Raw genomic sequence first — 27439 nt, 5'->3', positions numbered from 1 at the left:
ATGGTATTAATAAATGATGGTTGCCTTCTCTCTTTCTTCTTCCTTTCAGCCCAAGAGATTTCCACTTGGTTCTCCCCTTCTTCCAGTCAGGACATACATTTACATTTCTTCCTCTCAAAAGTAGGAGCCCTGGTGGCGCAATGGTTAAGTGCTAGGCTGCTAACTGAAAGGCTGGAGGTTTGAACCTACCAGCAGCTCTGCATGAGGAAAGACATGATGACCTGCTTCCATAAAGATTACAGCCCAGGAAACCCTATGGGGCAGTTCTACTCTGTCACATGGGGTCTCTAGGAGTTGGAATTGACTCAATGGCACACAACAACTCTCAAAAGAACAAGGTAGCCCATATTCTTTGAATTATATTGCTTGCAACTCCAATGATTTTTTTTTTTTTTTTTAAAGAAAGAAAACTGCCTTTTCACTTCTAAAATAAGTCTGCAACACTTAAGCCTTCAAATTACATCGGTCCTGATGGCTTGGTTTGTTTTGGACTGTACCATCTGCAAACCTTGATTTATTAGAGAACTAACCTCTCTATGTAGCTTTTGGCTCAAAGACACTGAGATGGCATTGAAGTCAGGTCCACAGAGCCTGGGTACTTTCTGTGCCTGATATTTGGGGGATGGCTTATTCTCTGGGCTGTAATGACTTCCTCAATGGAGTCCAGGAGGCAGAGAGCCAAGCCAATGAGCATTTCTGTGAAATCTCCAAGCCACTTGGCTCACCTTCTAGGGGAGGGGTGGCCCTTCTACAAGGGTGGAGGGACAGAACCCCCTTTCATGAGCTTCTGCCCCTCTGAGAGCTTGCACAGTGGCTGGGGCAGGTTTGGACCCAGTTCTATAGCAAACCAAAACCAGCTGCCGTGGAGTCAATTCCAACTCATGGCAACCCCACGTGTTTCAGAGTAGAACTGCCCTCCATAGGGTTTTCAAGGCTGTGAACTTTTGGAAGCAGATCACCAGGACTTTCTTCCAAAATGCCTCTGAGTGGGTTTGAACCACCAACCTTTTGGTTAGTAGTCAAGTGTTTAAATGTTCGCACCACTCAGGGACTCTCAGTTCTACAGAAAAAGATGTAACTTACAATCAGGCAGGCTCCATTCTCTTCTGGGATGCAAAGGTGGAAACACAGACCCCTAGTAAGGATGAACTAACCCAGGAGTGGCTGGGGCTGGCGCTCCCATTGACACAACCCCCAGGATCAGCATCAGAGACAGGATACTATAAAGACAATTTTTAGAAGTCTGGGAGCCATTGTGAGAATAAGGCCCACTAGTGGTTGCAAACCTCTAGCTAGGAACCAAAATAGGATATCAGAGAGAAGTGGAGCCTCAAATTGTATAGCCTGACTTGATCCTAAAGAAAGTGTCACCTGGGCTTTGTCTAGCTCAAGGTAGAGACAACTCTGGGTAAGTGAATTTTGAAGATTACTACACAATCCAAGAGACAGAGGGAAGACAGGATGGCCAAAGCAAGTAGACTTCACAGGAAGGGGCATGGGACAGTGGAAACCTTCTATCAGGAGGCCTCTATTCTGGTTTCTACTGTGATGCTCTCAATGTGTGACTCGAGGTAAGTTACTTGCTCTCTCTGAGCCCAAACACCATTTGAAAATAAAGCAGGTAGACCAGATGGCTGTTTCAAGGGCTAATATTCTATGAGTTTCTATACTGCCACATGGAAATATAGTCTCCCTTGAAAGTCTTAAAGTTCCTAATCTCTAGTCTTGTTTAAATAATAAAAATAGGGTTCCTATATACATCCAGTGGAATGTCACTCAGTCATAAAGAGAAATGAAGTACTGATACACGCTATGATGTTGATAAACCTTGAAAATATTATCCTGAGTGAAATAATTTAGTCATGAAAGGACAAATATTGTATGATCCCACTTGTATGAAATAGGCAAATTTTTTTTTTAGAGCGACCAAAGGTTGTTAGTGGTTACCAGAGGTGGGAGGGAGGGAGATGGGGGAGACACTGAATAGGGAACACTGAGTTCCTGTTCGTGGTGGTAAAATAATTTGGAAAAGGATAGTGGTGATGGTTGCATAACATGAGGAACGTAATCAATGTCACTAATTGCACAGGTGGAAATTGCTGAATTGGCACATGTTTTGTTATACATACATTTTTACCAAAATTAAAAAAAAAAAATTGGGTTCCAAAGTTAATTCAGGAGTTTTGGACTCAGTATTTTCAGAGGCTGGGAAGGTAACAAAAAATGAGTGAAACAGGATTGAACAGGAGAGCTTATAAAAATCCAAATTGCTACTTACTCTTGAAAAAAATCAATGCTGGATCAGCAATGCAAAATGACATTGACTGGATGGACTGAGTAGGGCCACCTCCTTCAGACAGACCAGATGTCCTCTCGATCACCCCAGAATTCCCAACAAAGGGTCACGTATCTTCATGCCTATGGTTCTATAATTCCTATAGGAATGACTAAAATCACTTATCTTACCCATGCCTCTACCATAAACCAATCTCTTTCTAGCATGTCTGTTACTTGGATGGAACTCAATGTATTTGTTTCCAACCTCTAACCTACGTGATTGCCTTAAATCAGTACAGTGAGAAGACTGGATTAGGTGAACTCTTTGGTTCTTTCCAGCTCTAACACTCCCAGGTTCTGGCTGAACTGTCGCTGAACCCTCAGTTAACAGAGCAAAGCCAACTTCTTTCTTCAGCCTAGAATCCAAACAGAGCACAAAATTCATATGAACTCACGATAAACCAGCAGAGGGTATGGCCATGAGTTAAGAACACGAGCTTATGCTTGGCTAGCGAGTCACTCAAATACTGCTCACAAAGGGGTTAAAGCCAGTTTCTAAGTTCACTTAAAACAAATAAACTCAAACAAAAATTCCTAATGGGGCTATGAGTTATGCAAAGGGAATCATATTCTTCCAACACCTAAATCAGTTCTTTGTCTAGCTCTTAGACAGCCCACCTCATCTTCAAATTATCCAATCATTATCCCAATTCCTTCAAATTAGACTGCTAATACTTGCTCAGAGATGAACATCTTAATCAAGGAGAAGGACTGCTTAGCCATTCTGAGAGGAAAAAACTGATGACAATTAATACAGGTATGAATAAGCACAAAACACCAACTGAAGAGAAAGTCAAGGTGAAACTTTTCAGACGGTTGCAGGACTTATTATTAAAATATGATAGGTGGAGTCCCCTTAAAGAACCATTAAGCCAGACTCAGAATGTGCCTGTTCTCTCCTCATTTAGCAAAAGCAAGATGTCCTCAGACCTCACAAACAAAGCTTCAGCCAGATATTTCTCTAATAAATCTTACCTCATTTGTCCGTGACCTAGACCTAGGTCAATGAACAGCTTTACTCATCAGTTCTACTCAGACACAAGTGATTCAGAGCTATCTTGTGTGTAAACCATGGGATAATAAGAATTGTTTAAAAAATAAATCTGGGCATTTGAGTTTTACTTTGACTTTTAACATAGAAAATTTCACAATTCTTATGATGGCTTTATTTTCCTGAAAAAAAAATTAGAATGAAGAATTCAAGATGGAGAGCACTCTGGTTTCCCATTATGAATGATGTGTTTATGTATGAAGAAATGCAACCAGAATGCTCCTTAGAAGCAAGGATGACAAGACTTCAACATGCTTACTGTGGATACGTCATCAGGAAAGACCAATCTCTGGAAAAGGACATCATCTTTGGTAAGGAGGGTCACCGAAAACAAGGGAAACCCTCAACGGGATGGATTGACACAATAGCAGAAACAACGGAGTCAAACATACCAACAATCATGAAGATGGCGCAGGACTGGGCAACGGTTCATCCTGTTATACATGGGGTTGCCGTAAGTCAGAGCCAAGTAACGGCAACTGACAACAGCAGCAGCATATGACAGAGTGTTCATCACGTGTCCATCACTGTGCTGAGCTTCCACAGGCATTATCTCATTAGCATTTCACAGCTACTCTAAGATCCCTCTATAGATAAAGGAATAAAGTGAGGGTCAGAGAGGTTAGCGTGCCAAGATCCCAACTCTGTCAGAACTGGAATGGGAATTCCCAGCTCTGAGACTCCATTCTACGCTGCTTCTCCCAACACCTGACATTATTTATCCAGTGAGATTTTTCCTGACCTGCCATGAGAACCTTCAGTTCTGCCAGAACCCAGGATGTGGCCTCGGTCCTATAACGGGACAATAAACACCTGGGCCTCTGATGCTCACGTCTGTACCCCTTGCTCTCTGAGTTATCCTAAGTTGGGCTCAGTATTGCCTTTTGGCCTACCAAGACTTTAGAACAGTAAAATGGCCCAGGTGTCGGGGCAGTAGTGGCGCAGTGGTCGAATTCTCACATTCCACGTGGGAGGCCAGAGTTTGATTCCCAGCCAATGGACCTCATGTGCAGCCACCACCCATCTGTCAGTGGAGGCTTGCATGTTGCTATGATCCTGAACAGGCTTCAAGCAGAACTTCCAGACTAGGAAGAGAGGCCTGGTGATCTACTTCTGAAATAAGCCAATGAAAACCCTATGGGTCACAAGGGTCTGATCCTTCTGTGCATGGGGTCACCATAGGTCAGTGGCTGACTCGACTAGAGGGTAACAACAACACTGGGTAAAGAAGCCGTTCAGTTACCCTTGAGGGCCACAGGCCTTTTATTCCAAAGCATATAGAGAGGACAGAGGCATCATATTCTGCCTCATGAGCAAACAAGAGGCTGGACCTGTGTCCTTAAATTAAATGTGAATCTTAGGAAAACAGAACTGGTGTTGACAAAACAACTCAGCCTCATCCTCATCTGAAAAGATAATTGTGAAGACATGTTACTGGAGTCTGCACAAGGCACAGGTGTCAAACAAGAGCACACTCTAAGTCTGTAACGTTGCTAATACTTTGACCTGCCGTGGACTTCCCCAGGGTAGGAATGACTTCCAGGCAAAGCATTCCTTTCTGCAATAGCAATCCACGCAGACAGCGTCCAGGGTGTGTGCCTGGGCCTGCCAGGGGCATGCCTTCTGGGCTTGGAGCCCTTAAGAGCTTTGGCTCTGGGGTCTGGCACACCTGGTTTTGCACTCTACCAGTACACAAGTTGCTGTCAAGTTCACTCAGACTCATGGAGACTCCATGTGTGTCAGAGTAGAACTGTGCCCCACAGGGTTTCCAACAGCTGTTTTTTCACCCTAAAAAAACCCACTGCAATCTAGTCGGTACCAACTCATAGCAACCCCATAAGGACAGAGTAGAACTGCACTATAGGGTTTCAATGTAGCCAATAAGTAGATAATAGCCTTGGAAACTCTATGGCATCGCTATGAGTTGGAATTAACTCAACAGCAGTGGGTTTGTGTTTGTTTTGGTTAATCTTTACAGAAGCAGACTGCCACATCTTTCTCTCACTGAGCAGCTGGTGGCTTTGAACCACCAACTTTTTGGTTAGCAGCTGAGCACTTTAACCACTGGGCCACCACCAGGGCTTCTTATTTTTCACTCTGGCTCCTACTTATTGGCTACACTGACTTTCAGCAAGTTACTTGCCTTGGGTTCTTCATCTACAACATGGGGACGATGACACTTTATACCTGTATTTACTTTGTTTTTTAGGAGAGAGGTCAAGATTGCTTGAGACTGTGCATGCAAAGTGCTTAGAACACAGCCTTCCTTTCACTCAGCAGGAACTATTATTTTTGAGGTTATTATTCCCTGCTTCCTGTTTTGACATAGCTGTCGCTGTTGTTGGGTACTGTCCAGTCGATTCCGACTTAAAGCAAAGCCCACGTGTGACAGAGTAGAATTGCCCCACAGGGTTTTCTTGGTTGTAATCTTTATGGAAGCGGATCACCAGCTCTTTCTCCCGTGAAGCCACTGGTGGGGTTTAACCTTTCAGTTAGCAGCCGAGTGCTTAAGTGTTGCACCACCAAAGCACCTTCTGACATAGCTGCTTACTATAGTTTTAGACATGCATCCCTGAATGAGTTCTTCAACCTTTCAGTGTAGACATGTGAGACCCAAGTCTCCCACAAGAGAAAGGAACTCTCCAATGTTCTGTAACCCATTGACTTGTGGTCGTTTGGAAGAGGAGAGGAAGAAGATTCAGAGAAGGGCAGGACCGCAGTGGAGGATGCAAATGTATAGGAATAATAGGAAGAGACATGTCAAACGACCAGTCCAAGATCCTTCAGCTGGTAAGTGATGGAAGAGAGGATCAAACTCCGACAAACCCAATGTTCAGATTCTTAACTGACCTGATTCTCTAAACTGGTGGGCAGGACTGAAGAAACCAGCCTTGGTGAGAATTCCAGATCACACATGCTGGTGTCAGGCACTGGTTGTCTAAGCTGTTGGCTGGGAGACCTTCTAGGGGACAACATGGAGACTGAAGAAACAGTCTGGGCTTTGACATCAGGCTGACCTGGTGAGGATGCCAACTCCACCACTTCCAAGCTCACAACATCTTTACCCTCTCTGACCCTCTAGCTTCCCACTGTACAATGGGAGTACTGGATCTTTTAAAGGGTTTGGTGTGAGGTCAAACAAGATGGGGATGAAGGATCCACGGAGCATAGCAGGCCCTCAGTCAGTGATAGCATGTCTTCCCTTTTCTTCTCAGGACACCAGACAACCCTGAAATCTCACGGTTTCCTTTTGTTGGAGAGAGGGGAAGCCATGCCCAAGCACGCACAGTCAGAACAGCCATGAACCAAGAGCTGGATAATGTACCATGTCGGGCAAGGGTGTGGGCAAAGGGCCTTCTCAGGTACTGGCTGGGGGAGCACAAATTGGTGCCAGCTCTCTGGGCTAACTGAATGATGTCTGCACTATAAATTCATGTAGCTCTGAACCATTCACACCCAGACGCACAGAGGTACACAGAAATATTTGTACACAGCTGTTCACTGTGGCCTGATCAAGAATAATGATGCAAAATCAACCCCTGAAACATCCTAAATTTCATCAGTGGGATAGCCTTATATGCAAGAATGGACACAGACATGAAAAAGCACAAGTTGGATCCCAAAGCTGGAATACCCAAAGGTCTGCAGATAAATGAAGAGTGTCAGTGTAGGCGCTTAAAAAAAACCCATTGTTGTTGAGTCGGTTCCAACTCATCACGGCCCTAGATGCTTGGTAGATTTCAATTCTGCTATTTTGAGAATGGAACTAGTGAGAAGATAGAAGATGTATGGATACAGACTGAGTTAGAAGCAGACAGAGAAAGAGCAACAGAGAGGGAACTAGATAAGTAGGCATATGCTTGTATTTGCATAAAACATTTCTGGAAGGAAATATAAGGACTTGGTAACTTGTTGTTTCTGGCAGGAAGGGTGCAAACTGGGGCTGTGGGTATTAGGTAATTTTAGTTTTTATTGTATACCTTTTATTACTGTTTGGCTTTTTAAATTATATGCCTGAATTCCTTTAGTAATAATAAAAGCTAGTCAACAAAGAGAAGCCCTGGTGGCACAACGATTAAGCATTCTGCTGCTAACCAAAACGTCAGTAGCTCTGAAGAAGAAAGGCCTGGAGATCTGCTCCTGTAAAGATTACAGCCTAGGAGGTCCTGTGGGCAGTTCTACTCTGTCACATGGCGTCACTATGGGTCAGAAAAGACCTGACGATGCCCAACAACAAACAAAGAGGAATGCACGGAAAAAGTTTTCCCCCTAATACCTCAGCTCCTTAATTGGTTTCAAAATCAGTTGAAACAGTTAAGAACAGGAAGCCATCACCAACCAATGTCTTATCTTCTTACAGGTGTTAATGAAATCTAGAGACTCAGCTGATACGCAGTTGGAAGCAGATAAGGATAAGGAAGACCCTGGCTCTTTAGCCAGCTCTTCTCCTGGGAATTCGGGGACCTGGCTCTAGGGCCCCTAGTGTCTCTCTCATCAAGAGCTGGTGGGAGACTTTTAAACAGACTGCAGAGGTGTTAAAAATAGAAGTTAAGTTGCTATCAGAGATACATGGAGAATTCACTCCTTGCAAATCTCTAATTATAATATGTCAAGAGTAAAATACCCTGTCAGGAGCAGTACCTAATATAATACAGTATTGACTCTGTCAGCACAGTGATCCATGAGGTGTTTGGAGGCCGACATTAAATAGAAATTCAGCAGGAAAATGTCCTGCAGGGACTGGGCTCAGCCCATGGGGAGCTGAAGAGATGACCCGATAAGTCTTTGCTGTCTGCGCTTCACTCCGCGCTGGGTGCAGCCTGCGTCCTTTTGCAGATTCTGTTCTTGGTGCTAAATCATGTGCATATATTAGATTCTCTCGGAGCCCACCAGATGGATGGATGCTTTCTCTTACCCAAAACGACTCTGTTTCCCAAGAAGCGATGGCCTGTACAGTGCCCTTGGAATCACATTAAGCACGATATACATAGCCCTGGTGGGGCAATGGTTAAGCACTTGGCTGCTAACTGAAAAGTTGATCATTCAAACCCACCCAGCAGCTCTGTGGGAGAAAGGCCTGGCGATCTGCTCCTGTAAAGATTACTGCCTAGAAAACCCTATGGGGCAGTTCTACTCTCTTCTATAGGGTCACTATGAGTCAGAACTGACTTGGTGGAACATAATAACAGCATACAGAGAGAGAGAGAGCTCCTGGTGGCACAGTGGTTAAAGTATTTGGCTGCTAACCAAAAGGTCAGCAGTTTGAATTCACCAGCCACTTCTTGGAAACCCTACGGGACAGCTGGAATTGATTGGATGGCAACGGGTTTGGGTTTTTTTGTTTGTGTGTGTGTATATATATTTAATTATGTTGTTAGGTATTGTTGACTCGACTCCAACTTATAGCGATCTTATACATAACAAAATGTTGCCTGGTCCTGCATCATCCCTACAATTGTTGCTATGTTTGAACCCATTGTTTTGCCACCACTGTGTCAACCTATCTCATTTAGACAGGTGTGTATGTGTGTCAACCACCACCCATTTGTCAGTTTGTCACACATGATAGCTTCTGTGTTGTTGTAATGCTGAAAGCTATGCCACTTCTATTCATATACCAGTAGGGTCACCCATGGTGGACAAGTTTCAACGGAACTTCCAGACTAAGACAGACTAGGAAGAAAGACCTGGCAGTCTACTTCAGAAAAATCACCCAATGAAACCGTTATGGATCACAACGGTTGATCTGCAACTGATCGTGGGGATGGTTCAGGACCAGGCAGCATTTTATTCCATTGTTTATGGGGTTGCCATGAGTTGAAGGCTGACTTGACAGTAGCCAACAATAATATAGAACGAACTCTCAAATTGTTTCTGTATCCTCGTACATGTACTCTTCCTCTTCTTCTATTTCCAAAACTCAATAAAGTTGCTATGAACATTTCCCAGTGGGAGAGAAAGGGACAGGGCAAAAGCAATGTTCCAGAGGAAATAGGAAGGAACAGGACCAAGGGTAGACAGACAGAATCCAGCAAGTAATTTAGGAAAGGAGAAGAAACATTTCCTAATGTTCACAGCAGCTTTATTTCAAATAACCCAAAGCTGGAAACAACCCAAACACCCACCCACAAGTAAATGGATAAACTCACGGTGGCATATCCATACAATGGAATACTACTCAGCAATGAAAAAGAATAAACCACTGATATATCGTGTAATGATATGGATGAATCTCAAAATAATGACTCTGAGTGAAAGAAGCTAGAAAAAAAGAGCACATAATGTTTCAGTTCATTTACATGAAATTCTAGAAACTGCAAACTAAGCTATAGTAAAAGAAGCAGGTCAGGGTTTGCCTGGGATGAGGCAGAGAAGGGGAAGAGAAGGATTCCAAAGGGTGTGAGAAAACTTCTGAGGGTGGTGGATATGTTCATCATCTTGTTAGGCATAATGGTTCCTGAGGAATATGAATATATCAAAACTTACCCAATCATACTCTTTATATATGCAATATATATATTCCATGTCAGTTATATTTCAATGATGTTTTAAAAAAAGTGTTTCTTCTCTTTTCCTAGACTACCTACTGTATTGTCTGTCTTCCCTTAGTCCTATCCCTTCCTGTTTCTTCTGGAATATCACTTTTGCACTGTCACTTTCCTTCCTGCGTCATTGCTTCCTGTATCTTGCTCCTTGTCCCCCCTTTCTGCTCCACTTAGGTGCCTTCCTTTTTGATTAAAAATAAAAGAAGAACCTAATTCAACAATCTTACCAACTTCCTCCTGGACTTTTCGTCATGTGCACCAATTCCTCTCCTACGAATTTTCTGTCACCTGTAACCTGAAATGTATACCCCGATCCTGATTTCAATGTAGGCCCCTTAGAAAGTGTTTTATCTTGACACCGTCATAAGTAGAAAGGCCTGGCGATCTATTTTCGAAAATCAGCGATTGATAACCCCGTGGAGCACAGTTCTACTCTGATACGCCCGGGGTCCCCAAGTCAGAATCTTCTTGATGGCAACTGCTTTTTTAGAACTTGTCACATTATTACAGTTAACAGAACACAGATCCTATATTCTCCAGTGGACCAAGAGATCTCTAAGAGAAGAGAACATGTCAGCTCACTGTCTTATGTCACTGCCATGCCTGGGACATTGTGGCCACTCAATATGCTATACAAATGAATTGTGTTGATCTCTAAGGAGTTCTCATCTCAACTCCCCAAATGGATTTTCTTTTAAGGTAGACATCCTTAACCCTTTCTTTTGAAATCTAGTCTAATATATCTTCTGGCTTATAGTCTTTTCAATGGCTTCCCATTGCTCCCAATGTGGAATTCCAACCCCTTTGGAAACCCTGGTGGCATAGTGGTTAAGAGCTATGGCTGCTAACCAAAAGGTCCAAAGTTCGAATCCACCAGTAGCTCTTTGGAAACCCTATGGGGGCAGTTCTACTCTGTTCTATAAGGTTGCTATGAGTTGAAATCGATTCAGTAGCAACAGGTAACCACTGAAAAGACTGTAAGCCAGAAGACTTATTAGGCTAGATTTTTAAAAAAAAGGTTAATGATGCCTACCTTAAAAGAAATCTTAATCCAATTGGGAAGTCAAGATAAGAACTCCTTAGAGATCAATGCAATTCATTTAAATAGCATATTGAGTGGCCACAATATCCCACTCCTGAGTTAGGAGCTCTGGTGGCATAGTGATTTAAGTGTTTGACTGCTAACCAAAAGGTCGGCAGTTCGAATCCACCAGCCGCTACTCGGAAACCCTGTGGGCAGTTCTATTCTTTCCTATATGCTCACTATAGTCAGAATCAACTTGAAGGCTATGGGTTTTTTTTTTTTTTTTGGATCTCTAAGTTATAGTAAGTTATAATAAGTTATAGTAAGTTATATAGTAAGTTATAGTAGCCAGATACAAAAAAAAAAAAAAAAAAAAAGGCAACAGTAGCACTACTGAAAATAGCCAAATGAAGGAAACAACCCAAATGCTCATCGACTGATAATTGGATAAACAAAACGTGGTCTATCCATACTATGGAGTATTACTCAGCCATGAAGAGGAAGGAAGTTCTGATACATGCTATGACGTGGATGATCCTTGAAACATTATTGCTAAGTGAAAGAAGCTGGACGCAAAAGGCCACATATTGTATGATTCCATGTATATGAAATGTTCAGAATAGGTGTATCTATAGAGACAGACTGCAGGTTGTGGTTGCCAGGCACTGGGGTGGGGGTAGGCGGGAGTGGGAATGACTATTGAATGAGTGTGAGGTTTCTTTGTAGGGTGATGAATGTTTGGGAGCTAGATAGTGGTGGTGGTTGTACAACACTGTGAATGTACAAATACCACTGCGTTGTACACCTTAAAATGGTGAAAATGGTAAATGTTATGTGTATTCCATCACAATACAATAAAAGAAAATCAAGGCAATAGATAATCTGAGAATGTACATGGTTTAAAAAGCATCTCCAAACCTAACCTCTGAATGAATAAGGTGCCGACCAGCCAAATTAGCCAACAGTTGCCTTTAGTTACAGGAAAGAGGACATGTTTCAGACCAAGAAGCTTCTCCACAAACTCCAGAAACTTTTTCAGAGGCCTGGGGGCAAGGGGAAGAGGCAGAACTGTCTTGTACCTACAGAATGCTCTAGACTTGAGGCTCAGTGCTCCCAAGCCTCTAATGAATTCTGCAGAGTGAGGTGTTCCGTATGTGATCTATCTATGCCTTGTGGTGAGCATGACCATCTTAGACGGTACACAAATGAACACTGTTTAATTTAATACTCACCTATTTTTGTTTAAGGTGCTCTTTGAACAATGGCCAATAACACTAGTTTTCATTACGGTGCTGATCTAATGTTTCTTTTTGGCTTGTTTGTTTTAATTCATTTTTATTTACAAACAATAACACTCACTCTTTTTGGTGCATGGAGCAGTGTATCACCACCCTCAAGATACTGAAGGGTTCCCTTACTCCCTAAAATTCCATCCTGCTGCACCTGTGTAGTCAGAACCTCCCCTAACTACAGCTGAGTTATGAAGAGGAAGGAACCAGGGATGCACACAGCAACATGGACGAATCTCAAATACATTAGGCAAAGTGAGAAAGGCTACACTCATCCCTGGGGTGGGAAAGGAAGAGACTCCAAAAGCACACAAGGTTTCTTTCTGGGGTGATGGTAACGTTTCGAAGTTACCTTGCAGGGATGGTTACACCACTTGGCAAATCTACTAAAAATCTTTGAATTGTACACCTAAAATGGGGAAATTATGCTATATGAATTACATTTTTAAGAAGTCTTGGTGGAGAAAAAGTTAAGCTGCTGACCTAGCAGCTTCGCAGGGGAAAGACCTGGCAGTCTGCTCCCATAAAGATTATAGCCTTGAAAACCATATGGGGTGGTTCTGCTCTGTCCCATGCGGTCGCTATGAGTCAGAACAACACCAGCAGGGTTACATGCTGTATGATCCCACTGAGATGCCGTTCGGGAAAAAGCAGAATTTATAGAAACGGAAGTAGATAAATGTTTCCCTTTACAAATAAGGTCATTAATGAAAAACATGTTGACTTAAAGACATAATAGGAGAGAGTGCAGGTGGACCGGGTGAAAATTGTGAAGCGGGTATGACAAGGAGTCGTGTAGGGACAGTTTTGCTGGGAATGGTCCTCAGTTCGCAGCCCTGTGGATGGGGGTGCGCCGCTGCTGTCATTCCCGGAGCTCGGGGCACCTGCCCCCCCAACCTTGGAGATCACCCACCCCCGCCCAGGCTGCACCTTCCTCCACACGCGAGAGGGGCGCGCGCACTTACTGTGGCGGTGCCGGAGACGGTCTGCGCGCTCGTGTCCGCCGCGCTCTGCTCCGAGTGCGCCTGGGCGGGAGGGTACAGGTTTAACGTGTGCTCAGGGACGGTGGTCTGGCCCGTGTACTCTGGCGCGGGGTGGGGGTGAGGGGCCGTGTACTCCGCGGGGATGCCGTTCTGAGGGGGTGCGAACTGGGCCGAAGCATAAGGCTGGGCCATTGTGTCAGGGGCTGCTGCTGCTTCCTGGTTACCCTGGAAAACCAAAAGGAGGGGGAGAGGGTGAGAAAACCATGAGTGGGCGCTAAACACAACCATTCCCCAGACGCAGAACTGCTGTTCCCTGAATAATTCCTGGTATGAGCACCCGCTAACGGTTAGCGCTGGGCCAATCCTAGTTCATCTTCATCACACCCCGTGAGAAAATAATGACCATCATGAACCCCCATTTCACAAATGCGTAAGTCGAGGCCCGGAAAGGCGACGTCATTTTCCCTGTGTCGCTCGGCAGACATCCAAGGACTGTGAGCGTCAGGGCCCTACAAGTTTGGACTTTTTCTGGCAGATCTTCCTTGATTCATTCCCACTTTGGAACTAGTGAATAAGTCGTTGTCTACACTGGCAGAAGGATCTTGATTTGAGCCTTAAAATGCCAGCGAATGAAATGGGACTTTTTTTTCTTTTAAGTATTTCTACCTCCTTTATGACACTTTATGAAGTCTCTCTTTGATATATAACCTCTATACTGAGGTTTCAGCATTTGTTAGGTGTATTGTTCTGTTGTCGTTGTTAGGTGCCATCAAATCAATTCTGACAGATTGCAACCCCATGTGACATAGCAGGACTGCCCCAGAGGGTTTTCTAGGCTGTCATCTTTATGGGGGCACATCTCCAGGTCTTTCTCCTGTGGAGCTGCTGGGTGGTTTTGAACTGCCAACCTTTCAGTTACTAGCCAAGTGCTTAACCATTGAGCGACCATGACTCCTTGGAACACGTGTGTGCTTGAGAGGAAGAGCCAAGTCATCTAAGCATTTGAATTGAATCAAAGCTTCATGTGACTCGGCTCACATTATGGCATGAAGGGGGTCTTTCAATGGTCACCACGCTTGTGTGTGTGTATGATGTTCACACTGTCAACAGAAGGCAGCCAATGAGCATTCAGGGCCTAGTTTGCAAAAAGATGGCCCTCCATGACATACCCATTTTAAGACTGAATGCTGAGCCACATTTGTCAATGTCTCCCCCACCCCTTCCACCTTATTTTTTATAAGCACAGAGTATTACATAGCAATTCACCCTTCAGGTCTAGGCAAAACATGCAGTGTGGTCATTACAGCCAAGTCAGAAGAAGGAAAAAAAATGCTTCCATGTCAGGGAACATCTGTCTTCATACTCTCTGTCATAACTCTAGCACACTACACACACCCTCATACACAGACACACACTCACTCATACACACATACACTCCTCTATACACACAGTAACACACACACACATCCAGGCAAATACACACAGACATATACACAAGCACACACACAAAGACACTTGAACACGGACACACACACACTGACACGTACATACACTCCTGTATACACACAGTCACAGACACATACCCAAACACACGAATAAGCATGCACACATACACACAGACACACTCACACACATACACTCCCATACACACAGTCACACAAACACACACAGTCACACATACACTCTCCCATACAGGCACACACATACACACACACACACTCTGACACACGGCATCAGAAAATGTAACCCAGAGGTCCTAATTTTCCATGGTCTCAATAGACAGGGAGCACAGTCAGAGAGAAAGAGAGAGAACTTGACAATTAAGCACACCAAATAGCTGTCTCTCTCCCATCGTCTGTGGTCAATTAGGTGTAACTTTAGCCCTCAGCTAATGATAAAAAAAAAAAAAAAAATCAGAACTGTGCCCATCTCCTCAGTTCCTGCAGCCCACATTGGAGAGGTTTTCTTTGGCTAAAGCAACTTGAGTGCAGGAAAAACATTTAAGATGTTGAGGGGAAAAGGGTTCACTCCCAGAGCAGCTCCCAGAGCTGGGGCATTTGTTTAGAGGGGACCTTAATTAGAATGTTAAAGATGACACTTTGATGAGAACTAAGCTTAGGCTGAGTTTAAAACATTTTAAAAGTGAAAACATTCCCATCAGGCCCTTTCCTCCCCCAGACTAATTTCTCCAAATGTCTGTGTCACTGGAAACAAAAACTCACAATCATTTCTTTCTTTCTAACATTTTTTTTTTCTTTTTCCCTCAGCATTTGGCGCTGTGGAATGTCTCCCAGTGGGATGATTGGATCACAATACATAGAAAGTTAACCTGTCCATCCTTAGGAAATCACTAGAAAAACCGGTTGCCACTGAGTCTGTTCTGACTCATGGTGACCCCACATGTGCCAGAGGAGAACTGTGCTCCATAGGGTTTCCAGTGGCTGATTTTTCAAAAGGAGATCGCCAGGTCTTTCTTTCGAGGCACCTCTGTGTGGACTCAAACCTCCAGTCTTTCTGTTAGCAACTTAGCATGTTAACCATTTGTGCCACTCAGAAACTCCAAATTGAGAGACTTGTGCAAACCCAAAACGTGGCCTCCTAGGAGAGTATGGAAGGACTGCATGAGCAATAGCAGAGAGAGATGGAAAAAGGTTTCCTTTCCCAACCTTGAGCAGAAAATGCTTCCACCAGAACACTTATGATCACATGGCCTTTCCTCACTGCAGTGCAATCTCAGGAAAAGTGACTCATTCCCACAAACTCCTGCAAGGCAGCAAGGGCTTCCTGCTAGGATCTGAGCTCTCTCTGCACTGGAAAGAGAAGAGGCCTGCTCTCAGGAGCACATTATCATGGAAGGTAGCAGAACTCCAACCTCGTGTTATCTTCGAGTCTTCCCAACCACTGCCAGGGACTGCCTTCCCCTGGCCTCTTGCCTGGCTAGTCCCTGCTTCTCTTTCAGTTCCAGATTACGAGCTCCGTCCTGCAGAAAGCCTTCCTGGATGCTTAAACCAGGTCAGTAGACCTTCCTGTGATCCACCACAGCTAGTGGGCACCTCTCATACAAGTCAATGGATTTAATGTCTGTGGGTTGATTGAGGGCAGGAGACTGTATAGCACTCCGTGTTCCATCTTCAGTGCCCAGCAGCATGCTAGCTGCAACATAGGCAAGAAGAAATACAACTACAATGCTCCTTAAAAGTGAGAATGGCGAGACTTTGTCTTGCTTATTTGGACACATAATCAGAAAGACCAATTGCTGGAAATGGACATCATGATTGATAAAGGAGAGAGTTAGCAAAAATTAGGGAAACCCTCAATGAGATGGATTGACACGATAGCTGCAACAATGGACCCCAACATACCAATGATCACGAAGACGGCACAGGACTGAGCAATGTTTTGTTCTGTTATACGTAAGGTCACCATGAGTTGGGGCCAACTTGATGGCAACTCACAACAACAAAGCTAAGTGAATGCATGCCTGGACATGGATCTCTGGGCTTTGTAAATGTTAATCTGGCAGCTGGAGATGGAATAAGTGGGGAGGGTGAGTGGAACACAGGTTGGCAAACAACATGGAGGACAAACCAAGCCCACTGCCTGTTTTTGTAAATAAAGTTTTATTGGGGCACAAAGATGCTCATGTCTTTGTATTTTCTCCATGGCTACTTTTGCACTACAATGGCAGAGTTGAGTAGTTGTGACAGAGAGCTTCTGGCCTACAAAGTTTAAAAGATTTACTACCTGGCCCTTTATGGGGAAAGTGGTGGAATATCATTAGATATGGGGACATTAGTTGAGAAGCTACGGTCACATTAGTTTGGGCAGAAATAAAGATGGCAGTGAACCAGGAAGAGGAAGGAATGGGATCCATTCTACCAAAACCAAGGACTGATGGCTCAACTAGTTTTGGGCATCAGCAATGTGGAGAATGGTACAAAACGAGTGAGAGAATCAGAGTCTTTTCTTGGGCTTTGCTTCCCATCACCAGATCTCTGAATTGCAAATACATTTGCACGTGTGTGTGCATGCACGCACACACACATACACAAAAAGGCATCAGACTCAGCAGAAGTGGACTTATGGAGAAGAAGGTCCTTGATATCCTCAAGCTTCTGTGCCCTTTTCCTGCCTGGTTCTCAGAAGCCAAACTGAGTGGAGCTACCCTTTACCTCAGGCCTAGCGGGTGCCGGGCACTGGGCTGAGTATTTTACACCAGTAGTTCTTAAACAAGGATCTCTGGGTAGCGCAACAGTTATAAGCTCGGCTGCTAACCAAAACGTTGGCAGTGTGAACTCACCTAGCTGCTCAGCAGGAGAAAGACCTGGAGATCTGCTCCCATAAAGATTACAGCCTAGGAAACCCTATGGGAAGTTCTACTGTCACATGAGGTCACTATGTATCAGAATCAACTTGATAGCACACAACGACTACAACAACATGTTAATTAGGCAGTTCTTAAACACGGCAACATTGCCCTACAGGGGACATTAGGCAATGTCTGGAGACATTTTGGTTGTCACAAACGGGGGATGCTACTGGAGCCCTTGAGTGTCACAAATGGTTAAGCATGTGGCTACTAAACAAAAGGTTGATGGTTTAATCCTACCCTGGGGTGCCTTGGAAGAAAGGCCTGGTGATCTGGGACCAGAAAGGTCACAGCCATGAAACCCTATGGAGCACAGTTCTATTTGACACACAAGGGGGTTGCCATGAGTCTGACTCATCGGCAACAGTTTCTTTTCTTCCTCCCTTTCTTTCTCTCTGTTTTCTTTTTCTGGCATCTAGTGAGCAGAAGTCAGGGCTGCTGCTAAACATTCTACAATGCATAGGACCCCCTCCCCCGAAAAAGAAAACCAAACCCATTGCCATAGAGTTGTTTCTGATGCATAGTGGCCCCACACAGGGTTTCCAAGGCTGTGAATCTATGCAGAAGCAGATCGCCACACCTTTCTCCCGTGGAGCAGCTGTGGGTTCGAACCTTTTGTTTAACAACTGAGTGCTTAACCACTGTGCCACCAGGGCTCCTTCTGCATAGGATAGGCCCTAAATAAGGACAATCCAGCCCCAAATGTCCACAGTGTGAGGTCAAGAATCCTTGCTTTTGCATGTATTGCATCTCTAATTCCACTTTACTTTGTAGTTGAACACACTGCAGCCCAGAGCTGGGAAATAACTTTCCAAGGTCACAGCCACAGATAGTTCTCAGAGCAGACAAGAAACGAAATGAAGCTCACATTTTTCTTGTGCCAGGGTGACTCTTCTCTGGCAAGAGAATCACCTGGTGTGGTGGTCAGTTCCCGTTTTTAAACAAACACCTCTATACCCCATGGCCCCAAGACTTGCTTTCTGCCTGGCTGCAAGGTCCCTGGGTAGTAAAAAGAGTTTGTGTTCAGCGGCTATTCAAAAGGTTGGCAGTTGAACCCACCCAGCGGCACTGAGGAAGAAAGGTCTGGCAATCTGCTTCCATAACGATTACTGCCAAGAAAACCCTACAGAGTAGTTCTACTCTGTAACACATGGGGTTGCCACGAGTCGGAATTAACTCTACAGCAACTGGTTTGGTTTGGTATGGTGTGTTACACTCTGTGGGGAAGATTGGTGCTCGGGTATTTGATTTAAAGATGCCAACAATTTCATTAGCCGGAATAGGTTGATGGCTCCTGGTGAGTGGCGGAGTAACAGCCTGGGAAATTCCTACCACCATGTGTAGTCTGAGCCTGGCTTCAGGATGCTCTGAGCCCACTCTAGGAAAGGCAAGGGTGGCCAGCTTGGGGTGACACTGGAGCCAGGGAAAAACCACCAACCTCTACCAAGATTGGCACCACTCTGGAAACACAAGGTGCTGAGCCCTGGTGAGTATGTTGGTGGTCACTACGGCGCCTACAATTATCATCCAGGAACGTTGGGCTCTGGATTTCTGTCCTGTACCTGGAGCCCGCAAGCAGATGTTGGTGGGACCCCCGACAGTTCCTTATTAACACTGACAGCAGTTCCAGAGAGACCCTAATTAATATTCCCAACATTTGCACTTTGGGCTAATTACAGCTAATATTTAATTAAGAGCATTGCACTTCCTATGGAATTTTTTATATTTTTTTCACCTTCCAATGGCTTTAGAGGCACCTTTGTCTCCTCCTTAGTAAAGCTTCTGGAGTCTCAGCTTGGCTGAGAGGCAGTATCCAGAACGATGCATTAGTATTGTGGTTGGCCGCCTTCAACCCCATGCAGTACTAAAAATGCTGCCCAATCCTGCACCATCCCCACGATCAGGCACATACTGGACTGCTGTGATCCATAGGGTTTTCACTGGCTGATTTTAGAAGTAGATCACCAGGCCTTTCTTCCTAGTCCATCTCAGTCTGGAAGCTCCGCAGAAACCTGCTTAGCAACCTAGCAATATGCAAGCCTCCACTGATGGATGAGTGGTGGCTACACATGAGGCGCGTTGGCTGGGAATCAAAGCCGGATCTCCCACGTGGAAGGTGAGAATGTTGCCACCGAACCACTGCTGCCCTGCATTAAGGGCACACCCCAAGTCAAGGCAAATCCTGTGCAGGTGAACAGGATCCCAGTCAAAGCTCAAGCCAAGATGACGGAAGGGAGAGTGATGAGCAAAATCATTTGGAGTGCTCTGGCTAGACATTCCCTCATTTGCAGAAGCTGCCTTCTTTCTTCTATTCCAGTGCCAACCCCCCACCTTTCCTACATCAGTGGAATGATCGTAGAGGTTCTGATATTTGCAGATTTTTTTCAAGTGGGGTGCTTGTGGGCATTCCTAGTTGATGGAGAGGGTGGTTGTACTTTGCACTTATCCCCCAACTCCTCAAGCCACTGTTTCAAGTGCATTTACAAATCCAACATCTACTTCTCAGTGCCTGTGCCTTCCCTGGCTGTCTGCTAAAGAGACAAAGGGGTAAAACAAAGACACAAAGGGGTAAACGACCCCATGGTTTAAAGCCCACTTTCGGTATGGCACAACAGTCCGGTCCACAACTGATCGTGGGGATGGCACAGGACCGGGCAGCGTTCCGTTCCTTTGTGCATGAGGTCACCATGAGTTGAGGGACCAACCTTGCCTCTGTGGAGCTGGGTAGAAGCTTGAAATAAAAAACATCTATTAAGATAAATGTAGAAAAAACTTCCTTGCCCACGTACGCCCAACCTCAGCCAAGGAGAGCGACTCAACAGCACAATGAACTGGAACCCCCAACATTACCTGAGACACCCCAATGGGTAGCTTTCACTCTGGCCACTGAGAGTAAAAGGATTATTAAAATACAACCCAGTTTGATTCAGAAAGGGTGAAAAAATGCCATTTCCATTTAAATATTTTACTGAAGCATGAAATACCCAGGATATTATTGCTATTTTAAGACAAACACCCTAATCTGGCTATTAGCATGGCGTGTGGATGCTGTTGCTGGCGTGCTTTGAGACAGGTGCTCCTCTGGTGCACAAGGAATTTCCCTGGTCCCTGAGACCTCATGCACCCTTAATTTTCTCCCTGAAGTGGGCTCAGGAGAAGGCATCAAAGAGAAAAAGAGAGGGGGCTTTTTCAAATTTCCCCCCACATTCATTGCCCTGAATGGTTTAAGTAGTTTTGGAAAACTCCTAAGAGAACAGAGGGCGGCCACCAGTAAGACTTTGCAAAATATTTTGGCCTGAAATCTAATGCAAACCACATTTCAACCAAGAAATAACCTTTACGTGGCAGAGAACAAAACGGGTATATTCTTTTCGATGTAAGTGTCTGACTTTCACTCAGGGGCAACGTGCCTGCCTTCCTAGCTGCCAATGTTGACTATGAAATAATCAAGTATTTGTCTGTGTGCATGTGTGTGTGCTTCCACAGCTTCAAGAGTCCAAGTTCTTGAAAACCCCTCCCCTTCGGCTTCTGGAATTGGTTTGTCCCCAGCCCATTGCTTGCCCTAAAGAACTTCTCCTGGCCTAAGCACAGCCCCTGTCATGAAGAAGCGCACAGCATTGTCAAGCTCTAATAAACCAGCCGATTGCATCTGTCCGCACAGCCAAGGAAAGCGGCGACACCCGCCACCGGACCCCGCACCAACACCTATCGCTGGAGGAAACTATCCATTCTTGGTGGTTGCCTGCAGTTTCCAGTTTGCTGACAGTTTGTTTTACTTTAGTTTCCTTGCTTAGACTGTTCTACTTCTCTGGCAAGAAATCGCGCATATTCAGAGGAAAGCCTCTTGCACACAACTGAAATGAGCTAAACTGCATCATGCCCCCGGGGCTTTGAAACAAAGACGGAAAATGCAAAATTAGACCATTAACTTGCTGGTTCTAAGACCAGCTCAGTTTGACACATCAGGCAGAAAGCTGACACACACGCACACACACACACACACACACACTTGGCTGAAACTCTCCTTTGCCAGGATCGATTCGAGGAGCAAAATACATATCGCGGAGCACAGAGACTGAATGAAAGGAAAGCCTTCGGCTTAATTCAAATCACAGTTTCCAGTGCAAATTAAAATGGGAAAATAATAATAATAATAAAAATACCTGCTGCACCATCCTGCTTCTTTTCTCCTCCATAAACTTAGCAGCTGTTTTAGTCCCACGCCACAAAGCGTCTGCGAAAACGAGCCTCAATTACGAGCGGGGGCGTGTGTGCTTGCAATGTGGGGATGATTGGGGTGTCGAAGGAGAGGGAGCTGAGGCCATCTTGCTGACCTCCCCCTCAACATCTGACTGCTCCCAAAACCAAGCCCAGATGGGACTCTTTCAGCGAGCAGGGCCTGGCCCATCAATCACAGCTTGCCCCTCCTCTGGTTCCAGCTCTGGGCTTCTGAGTGCACCACTGAGCAGATGATTATATAGAGGAGGGAGAGAGGAAGAAAAAAAAAGACAGCACTCGACTACATTAATAGCTGTTTAAAAAACATTAGAAATGCTATTCTATGCATTGCCTGGAGCTGGTATTTTTTATTGCTAGACTAAATATATGGTATGCAAAGTTAGAAAATCCACTGGGGGAGGTTGCTGCTGTTATCCTTATTGTGTGTTATCTAACAGGGGAGGGTGATGGTGGGGTAGCAGGTGAAGGGATAGAGAAGGGATGAAGAAACAGCTTAAAGAGACAGAGAGATGGCCTAGGGAAATAAAATAAAATTCTGGGAGAGAATGGATGTGTAACAAAGCCGCACGGTTAGCTGTAAACTGAGTCCACAGTACTGTAGCTGAAGGTGGTGTGGAGGATGCTGAGAGCCCACTTCTTTGCAGGATAGCTATGTGATCTTTGCTAAGTTGTTCAGTTGTTTCAATGGACAGAACTACAGTGTTTGCATCTGTTTAATGGGGATGGATTAAATGATCCCTCCCCTTCAAAAAAAAAAAAGTGTTGAAATCCTAATCCTTGTGCCTGTTTGAAAAGAGGACTTATCTTGCGTTATGTTCATGAGGACATTCCAGTGTAGGGTGGATCCGAAACCTAATCAGGCCTGAGCTGTAAGAAGAGTACACACACACATAGACAAGGGAAGATGGATGCCACGTGAGGATCCTCTACAAGCCAAGGAACTGAGGAATGCCGGGGGCTATGGACAAGGAAGGGGTCCACACAGCTGAGATGCTGACTTGGACTTTGGCCTCCAAACTGTGAGCACATACGTTTGTGTTCTTTAAAGCCATCCACTTGTGGTTACAGCGGCACGGGTGACTAAGGCAGGGTAATGACGAGCACCTTCACAGGGTTATTGTGAGGAGTGAATCAAGCATCAGATCACACCACAACAACACATAGGGTCTGGCTCATAGTACGCAGTTTATAAATGGAGTCATTCATTCACATTCAATAAAATGGGGCATAGAACCCAAAACCACCTTTGTCCCCATGGTCTTTCCAGCCAAGGTTGGCAGCAGAAAGGAGGCCACAGGTGAGCCCCAAACCCAGTGGTGACAAATGCTATGAAGGAACAGTATAGGAGTCCTGTTTTCTCCTTTCCTTGAACTTTTGCCTCTTCCTAGCTCACTGTCTGCTCTTCTCTCCCAGTGAGCAAAGCCTCATACAAAAAAAATCCCCCGTGTATCCAGGGCAGTGGTGGGTCAGTGGTAGAATTCTCCCCTTCCATGTATAAGACCTGGGTTCGATTCCCAGCCAATGCACCTCATACGCAGCCACTATCCATCTGTCAGTGGAAGCTTGAATGTTGCTATGATGTCGAACAGGTTTCAGCAGCACTTCCACTCTAAGGCAGACTAGGAAGAAAGGCCTGGTGATTGACTTCTGAAAATCAGCCAATGATAATCCTATGCACCACAACAGTCTGACCCACAACCCATCATGAAGACGGTGCAGGACCAGGTGGCATTTTGTCCCATTGCACAGGAATTGCTACCAGTCAGGGCTAACTCAATAGCAGCTACCAGCAGCAAAGAACCTGCCTCCATGCCAAATGCGGCCTTTTCATCTAGGGCTACGAAGACTTTGTTCTTCCTTTACTATTAAAGCTGCAACAACCAGAGTGAAATGTCAAAATAATTTCAGCTTTTGTTTGGTCACGTCTTTCCTGCTCGTCGAGGGAGAGGTTTTAAGAGTCCCACCTCCCTTCCTGTGGACAGCTGCTTATCGCTAAGGCACCTCGCTATTAAAGCAGAGATCTTGCTGCACTGGAGGGAACGGATAGGGTTTCCAAAGTGATTAGACTTGTAATTAAATTGTATAACAGAGGCAAGAGTGAGAGTGGAGGAGGTTGCCCCAAAGAATTCAACATTCCTGCTGGTCTGTCAGGTGGTAGTAGTTCAGGTAGCCCCCAGGTGTTTGTTTTTTTTTTTTAAATCCCCAGTTTCCCAGGGTTTGAAAGAAAATCTGGATAAATAGTATTTCTGCCACCTTTCCATTTGCATTTCCAGTCATACCCCAGGGACACGTCCAACGTGTCTCTATCTGCAAGTAGTCAGTTAAACCAGCAGCCATTTCGAGTTCCTTAAAGGAATGTGTCAGCTCCTCTCTCTGAATGCCATAAGCACAGAGGATCAGATCCCCTCTCTTGTACTTGTTGTTAGCTGCCATTGAGTCAGTCTCTGACTCATGACGGCCCTTTGCACAATGGAATGAAATGCTGCTCTGTCCTGTGCCACCCCCATGATCTGTTGTGGATCAGACCCTTTTGATCCATGGGTTTCAATAGCTGGTTTTCGGAAGTGGATCACCAGGCCTTTCTTCCTAGTCTATCTTAGTCTGGAAGCTCTGTTGAAACCTGCTCAGCATCAAAGCAACACACAAGCCTCCACTGACAAGTGGGTGGTAGCTGCACATGAGGTGCATTGGCTGGGAATCGAACCCAGGTCTTCCACATACAAGTTCAGAATTCTTCTACTGAAGCACCACTGCCCCCTCCCCATTGCACTATTCCAGCCCAAAGGTGGAGAAGTCGCCATGTTCATCAACCATTAGTTGCTTGTCTTCATTGATAACTTAAGTGGACTTCAACCTGGGAAAGAGCGGTGAGGCCAAGACAGACAGTTCCCTGGTGAAGGCACCAATGTTCTGGGGAGTAATGGAGAAAATACCAAAAAACAAAACAACAACAACAAACCCATAAAAACAAAACCTAAGTAGAAAGGAGGGTTTCAGGCGGAAACAGTCAGAGATGCTCCAGGACACTGGTCTTTAACCAGTGGCACTTCTGAGTCACCTGGGGTATTATTTTTAAAAAATCCGATGTCAGAGTTCTACCCTAGATCTACTGCCTCAGAAGCTTGAGGGCAGGCTCCAGGTAAGTACACTGTAGAAGAAGCCCCAGGTCATTCTGATACACAGTCCTGGGGAAAAATGTTCTAGGTCAGGGATTTTCAAACTATAAGTTATGATTCCATAGGTTTTAAAATCTACTTAGGGTACCATCATACCAATATTTTAAACATGAAATAAAATAGTTCAGAAATGGAGGGTGAGAATGATTACACAATTTGAAGAATGGAATCAATGTCAACAAACTGTACATGCAGAAATTGTCCAATTGCTGGATGTTCTGCTGTGTATATTAACAACAACAAAAAAAACTAAAATAAATTATTAAAAAATGAAGTAAATTATACCACCATGGAAACGAATAGAATAGTAAGTGAGCATTATTTCATGAAACTTTAATGTGGGTGTGTTGGACTACAATATAAAGTCTTTTTCAGATTGTGATAAAATAATTTAAAAATCACCGTGCTAGGTAATTTCCAGTGTTCATTACCATCCAATCTTTGTTGAGTGCCGTGATTATGGAATAGAAGTCAAACACTGAGAAGTCAGGAGCTTGATGGTAGAACTATTGGCAAGTTACTCAACCCCTGTGTGTCCCTGTTTCCTTATTTATAAAATATAATCATCCAAATTCTTCTTCCCAATGAGACTCTTCAGAGAGAAAATCTTCTAAAATCTAGAAATCCCTGTGAGTGTTCATGTTTCATGGTGGGGATAAAACCGCTCCCCCTTCCAGTCCAATAAAGTACTTCCTCTGGGGAAAACAGGGGACTGTGTGTCTAATTCTCATTTCCTGTGTGCCAGGTGTTGTGCTTGGAGAGTCAATCCTCACAATCACTCCCCCCTGAGGTTGATTATGGCCCCCATTTTACAGATAAGAAAACTGAGATTCTAAAGAAATGAAAAAATATTTCCCAATATGTGCATTCTAAACTTATAAGTCACAGAATCAGAATTTGAACTTAGGCTGGTCCCACTCAAGAGTTCTTGCTGCTGAGTCACACGAAGACGATGATGACAATGATGATTGTGTGGTGGTGATGGTGATGATGTTGATGATGGTGGTGATGGTGGTGATGATGATGGTAATAATAATGGTAATGATGGTGATGGTAATAACGGTGATGATGGTGGTGATGGTGCTGCTGATGATGGTGATGGTAATAATGGTAATCATGGTGATGGTAGTGGTGATAATGGTAATGGTAATGATGGTGGTGATGATGATGATGATGGTAATAATGGTCGTGATGATGGTGTGATGATGATGATGATAGTGGTAGTTGAAATGGTGAATGATGGTGGTGATAATGATGATGGTGATAGGAATAATGGTGGTGATGACAATGATAGGAAACCCTTTTTTGAGTACCTACTGTATACCAGACATTGTTCTAAGTACTGAGGATACAGAGTTCAACCCAAAATCTTTGCCTACATTACCTCATTTAACAAGAATCCAATATGGTATCCTCCTTCCAAGGGAGGTGGAATCACTTGCTCTCGCTCATACAACTAGTAAGTGCTAGTTACCCAAATCTGTCAGACTCCCAAGATGGATATTCTTAAATAGCTGAGTACGGATTCAAATCTGACCTCATGTAGGTAAATTTACAAACATTAGTTTCCCTAACTACCCTGGGTTACACAAAAACATCTCTTGCACAAGGAACTCTGAATGGCTCTGAGGTCACAATGAGCAAAAGGAAACAAGAATGATAACGAGAACCCAAGTCATAGATTCAAGTGAAAACAATCTGTTTCCTTTCACTTCCCCAACATCAACAAAAAACCACAGAAAGGGGCCAGAAGCCATCTTCCCACAGCTGACAAACACCAACCCCAGAAACACAAACCAAGCAAGGAAGTAGGCGGCAGGCTCGCTCGCAGCAACGAGGTGTCATGTTTGCAAAACGTTCCATCCTGTTTTTCCATTTGGAGTTACAGAAGGCAGTGTAGAGGTTGTTTTTCTCAACTCCTTAAAAGTTAGCAGCAATCAAATATTTTTGGCACTTTGTACAAGTCCAGAGACTTGACGTAGCCGCTTCCGAGGTGATATTTCCAAAGGGAAATACACTGGCCTCCAAAAAATCTTAGCAGTCGCTGAAACAAGTGAAGTTCCCAACCAACAGCATCACGCACTTTAGAAGATGGGTTTTCTCATTGTTCTCACCACTGTACCAGGATCTCAGAGAGTCCTGGCCTGTCCTTTAAAACCCTTAGTAAAGTTTGACATAATATACACATTTCTACAATTGGACTAATAAGCAACATCATGATAAAGGGAGAACAGATTGAAATTGTCAAGAATTTCATTTAACTTGGATCCAGGATCAACATCCATGGAAGCAGCTGTTGAGAAATCAAAAGACATATCACACTGGGCAAATCTGATGCAAAGGACCTCTTTAAAGTGTTAAAAAGCAAAGATGTCACCTTGAAGACTAAGGTGTGCCTAACCCAAGCCAAAGTGTTTTCAATTGCC

The 27439-nt window shown here is 44.4% G+C and overlaps 1 protein-coding gene across 11 annotated transcripts in view; it reads right to left on the bottom strand.

Moving 5' to 3' along the window:
- Positions 1–27439, bottom strand: part of RBFOX1 (RNA binding fox-1 homolog 1) — a 440264-nt gene that overhangs the window by 206631 nt on the left and 206194 nt on the right. For 9 of the 11 annotated variants that reach the window (XM_064295558.1, XM_064295563.1, XM_064295566.1 and 6 more), the window contains exon 2: positions 13212–13454. In XM_064295558.1, coding sequence (XP_064151628.1) covers positions 13212–13454 — 243 coding nt within the window. Of the gene's footprint in view, positions 1–13205; positions 13455–21761; positions 21795–27439 lie in introns of those variants that run through there. The other 2 variants (XM_064295561.1, XM_064295567.1) reach the window with 2 other exon arrangements.

This window comes from Loxodonta africana, chromosome 12, assembly GCF_030014295.1.
Source record: "Loxodonta africana isolate mLoxAfr1 chromosome 12, mLoxAfr1.hap2, whole genome shotgun sequence".
In the NCBI taxonomy this organism is placed as follows: Eukaryota; Metazoa; Chordata; class Mammalia; order Proboscidea; family Elephantidae; genus Loxodonta; species Loxodonta africana.
Note: the sequence above shows the minus strand (reverse complement) of the source record. Positions and strands in the feature narration are given on the sequence as shown.